The following is a 4,467-nucleotide window of genomic DNA, read 5'->3' on the forward strand; positions in this document are numbered from 1 at the left end:
ATCAACGGACAAAATTAAGAGTGTAACTTATACTAGTGTAAAATGATCTTGACCCATATATATATATATATATATATATATATATATATATATATATATATATATATAAGTACAATTCGGCAGGTAATTTTTGATATGAAGGGGTCCTAATTTTATAATGGTTGACCTCAAACCAAACTCAAGCTTAAGCATGCCGGATTTCAGCGAGTCATTAGCGTCCAACAAAATAATTCGGTGCATAATAACAAATTAAAGGAATTGCTAAGCACACATAAAATACAAAACTAGAAGCAAAATGTGCACTTCATAATAGAAATATTTGTTTCTGACAAACACAGTTCTGTAATAGATGTTTAGGACAGAGCATTCTTGATCGACTTATCCCAGCAACCATAACCTATAATACACCATATCTTTCATTATGTTTCCACGACTTAAATTTTAAAAGCAATCATTCTTCATGCAAAATATTGTCTCAAAAGGTATCATTTTGCATCCCCAGGCCCACCAAAGAGGTACCCCAGAGAAGAGCCACCACCAGGGGCAGCATGGACCTTGGTTGAGGGTCGGTCCTGTAGCCGAATTAGAAAAGAAAAAAAAAATCAATCAAAATAAATTCATAAGAAAATATAATCTAAGCATGTGCAGACAAGCAATAGTAAGAAAACTTATGAAATGAGCAGAATAGAAGTGAGCTAAAAATAGAAATAAAACGGGACAAAATGCAATATCTAGTTTTCATTTATTTCAACAGATTGTTTTGGGAAGTATAATCTTAATGTAGTTGCAACTTGCAAGACATCACCCTCTAGTACAACAACCAAGCCTTATTCCACTATGTTCCTGCATGCAGGATTGAATTAAGTTTTCAAGACAAGACGGATACTCTGTCACTGATATAAAGGTAATAACATAAATTTGACATACTACAGTTTAAATAAGCATACTTAGGTCAAGATGTTCATCTGATAGGAAGCGAACTTTAAGTATTAAGAAATATGAAGTATGAACAAATAACAGTCAGTGCTGGCATACAAGGTTAAATACATAACTAAGTGGATTTACTGTTACTTATTGAATAGGCAGATCAATACTTTAAATTCTTATGTGTATGGAAGTTCAAATCTAACTAGATTATAATGTTTATTTTCAAAATATTTGACAATTTCCACACATTTTCAGATATCACAACTAACTAGATTGAGACAACCAAGGCTAATTTCATTTTGAAAAAGGTGAGGTGACAAGTAAAAATATTATCTACATGAGTCCATTGTAATTTTTAACAACTAGAATGTACTAAACTACCAAATTTACTATTGTAAGTGTGCAGTGTGCCAGATTTAATCCCTCATAGTGCCTTCATATTCATGATTTTGTAAAGCAGTTCAGAGCTTAAACTATCATCCTAACACTAAACCTGGAAAAGGGGAAACTACAAATAAGAAGCACAAATAATACCGTGATGAAGTTGCCGGTGTTCAGGCCATCTACAGAATTACTATTGATACCAGCAGGCTTGTTTGGGTCTATTGTTTTAGGAGCAGCAGCTGGTTTTGAAGGAGGAGCAGCAGCTGGTTTTGAAGGAGGCGCATTATTTACAGTCTGCCCTTCAGGTGGGGCATTATTTGTTGCTGGTTTTGGGGCCTCTCCACTGCCAAAAAGATAACCCAAAGAACTTTGACCACCACCACTGCTAACTCCACGACCCATGTTCTTCAACTGCTGTCTGAAAGGTAAAATCTAATCTCCGCCTTCACATGGGTGAACAAGATTGCATAAAATTAGAAGTAACAAAAGAAGTATAACAAACAAAATGAAGGACGAAAATAAACAGTGAGAAACTACAAATATTTAATAAGACAACAGTCACTGCAAAGTATACACTGAACACCAATCAAAGTCATTAGCATTCAAACAACTAGCATATACTTTTTCATTTCCCTCTTGCAAAGTAGGCCTAGCCATCAGTAACAACAAACCACAGATAAATTGATCAAGTTGAAAACAAAAAGCTTGATTGTCGGACTTTACCGACACCATTTCTATGTCCCACTCCCATAGTTTTCTTCATTTTGTGGCCAATGGGCCAAGTACATTATATTCCATTAAAAACATCAAACATCAACATCACCTTTATCCCAAACTAATATATTCCATTAAAAACATTCAAAGATATATCTTATCCAATTCTTTTGAGTCAACGTACAATACAACAGAAGCATCTAGCACATAATTGTAAAATGGAATAACCAGTAATGTTCTTTTCCCATCGTCATTCTACAAGACGACTATTCCGGACAACTCTGCCACTACTTGGGCAGTTTCTCCCCACTAGGTCCACTCCACCACTCTATCAACCTCCCTCCACTACAAACAACCACCATCACTCACTATGTCACTATGTGCAATCCACCCACACTCACCTGCAGAACCTCCCACTACTTGCAACCACCCACAACAAACCCCTATCATCATATAAGGTTCCTCCCAACATAAGAAGAGGGACTCAATGGATCACTCTTCCTCAGCATATCATACCCAAAGCATCCCCAGTCACATACCCCAACCTCTAGCATATGCATACACATACACATCTCCCCTTCATACTTTGCACTCTTGCTTAGGCTGTCCTGCAAGACTCTGGTCTACTCCATGCCAGACGCCCTTGCCTTTGTCCTGTATATTAACATCCCAGCTACATCTCTCGTTCGAGTATACATGCACGAACAAATACCAAAGACATCTCTATCGCCCTATCTATCTATTGCCTTTTGTTTTGAATCTTTTCCATGGTGAAGGAAATTTATAATATACACACACACACATGCATACTCCCTCCTTATTTACCCTCCCCTTTCTCCCATCTGTTTGTTTAAAAGTAGAACAAAAGTAATCTATTGGCAACAGAAAGTAACAAAATATGAGGCATACTAGGATTTTGGATGACTTTGAAAGACCATAATGGAAGCTATAATAGGAACAGTAGACTCAGAAGAGTGCATAGTCTCTAACGAAGCCTATCCAAAGGAAGCATTCCCTTGCTCCCTTTCCCGTTCCTATACAATCTTCCAAACGAACCGCACAACATCTAAAGGGACGAGATTTACAGCCCAATCTTGCCCATTTCCTTCCATCTCTTCTTTTGTCCCTTCCCCCGTTTCATAGTTATTCCTTCTTTCAGGAATCCTTCTCTTGTTTTTGGGTAGCCTCAATCTGAAAGTGAAACTGAAAATAACCCTTCCCATTCCCATTCCCATACATGCAGGATAAGGTACTCTTTTCAACAGCACCAAGGCAAGTCTCTAGTTGACTCAATGCAAGGAAAGCCACAAGTAATAAAAAACCAAACTCTCTAACTAGCCCAGTATTATCATTCACATTTCACTGTATAAGAACAAGAACAACGCCATGAATAAAATCAAATCACTCTTTATCCTTGGAAGCATAAAAAACAAATATCTCAAAATCCACAATTCCACAGAGTTGAAGCTAATAGTAATAATAATAATTGAAAATAGATCTGAGCAAGGGAGGTTAAGCCCAGAAAACGATCTAACACAAAAGCAGAACAGATCAAACGAAATGCGAATGGTACACAAGGAGAGGGGGTTCCAGATCCAGAAGAGAAATGCAAAATTAACAGCGAATTTTGAGAAGAGAACGAATGAATGAATGAATGAATGAGGGGGGAAACCCTAATTGAGAAAGGGAAAGAAGAGTTAGTTAGTTACCTGTGGCTGTGGCTGTGGCTGTGGATGTGAGAGAAGCAGATCTGGAAAACGCAAGGGCCAAGGCGGAGTGATGAAAACAGATGAGCGCCTTATAAATAGAATAGCCTCTCATACCATACACTTCAATCATTCATATTCTACAATTCCTTTTTTTCTTTTCTTTTCTTTTTTTAAATACATTGCCATTTTTGGATAAAAAGGAAGCTAATAACCAGCTATTTCCAGGCCAACTTTTGGTTATATTTTCTTAATATATATATATATATATTACAACTTAAACTTTTTAAAGTTACTTTTTTCAGCGATCACAAATGGCTTTATTTAGAAATTATTCAGAAGGATTCATTCTTTCTTCTCCAGTCATAAGTTCAATACGTATCGTTTTAGAACAAAAATTATGATATTTTTATAATTTTAATTTATTTTAAGATTATTATAGTTTTTATAACTATAATTTTTAAATCTTTTAATCTTAAAACGACGATAACTTATATATTTATGTAATCAGAAACCTTTTCGTCCTAATTATTTATTCGTTGTATATAACTTGTTTATCAGTTATGCCACCTCTCTAAGATTAGAAATCTACACAATTATATTATAGAGCAGTTTTTTTTTTGGTATATATAGAGCAGTTTTCTACTCCCACATATGATAATGTAGTAATTTGATTGCTCCTTTACTTTTGGTATTAAAATAAAGGGTTTTATAAAAGTTATGTTGTAGGAAAAGT

General features: G+C 35.5%; 1 protein-coding gene across 1 annotated transcript; it reads right to left on the reverse strand.

Moving 5' to 3' along the window:
* Positions 1-285: 285 nt before the first annotated feature.
* On the reverse strand, positions 286-3,893 carry LOC133292839 (protein SPIRAL1-like 1). The gene is made up of 3 exons (XM_061491302.1): positions 3,735-3,893; positions 1,462-1,754; positions 286-572 (listed from the first exon to the last, which is right to left on the reverse strand). The coding sequence occupies exons 2-3, from the start codon at positions 1,711-1,713 to the stop codon at positions 486-488; spliced, it is 339 nt and encodes a 112-aa protein (XP_061347286.1). The 5' UTR covers positions 1,714-1,754; positions 3,735-3,893; the 3' UTR covers positions 286-485.
* Positions 3,894-4,467: the final 574 nt, after the last annotated feature.

The sequence above is a fragment of the Gastrolobium bilobum genome, unplaced genomic scaffold, assembly GCF_033153095.1.
Source record: "Gastrolobium bilobum isolate Gb01-03AN ecotype WA unplaced genomic scaffold, APGP_CSIRO_Gbil_v1 utg2530, whole genome shotgun sequence".
Lineage (NCBI taxonomy): Eukaryota > Viridiplantae > Streptophyta > Magnoliopsida > Fabales > Fabaceae > Gastrolobium > Gastrolobium bilobum.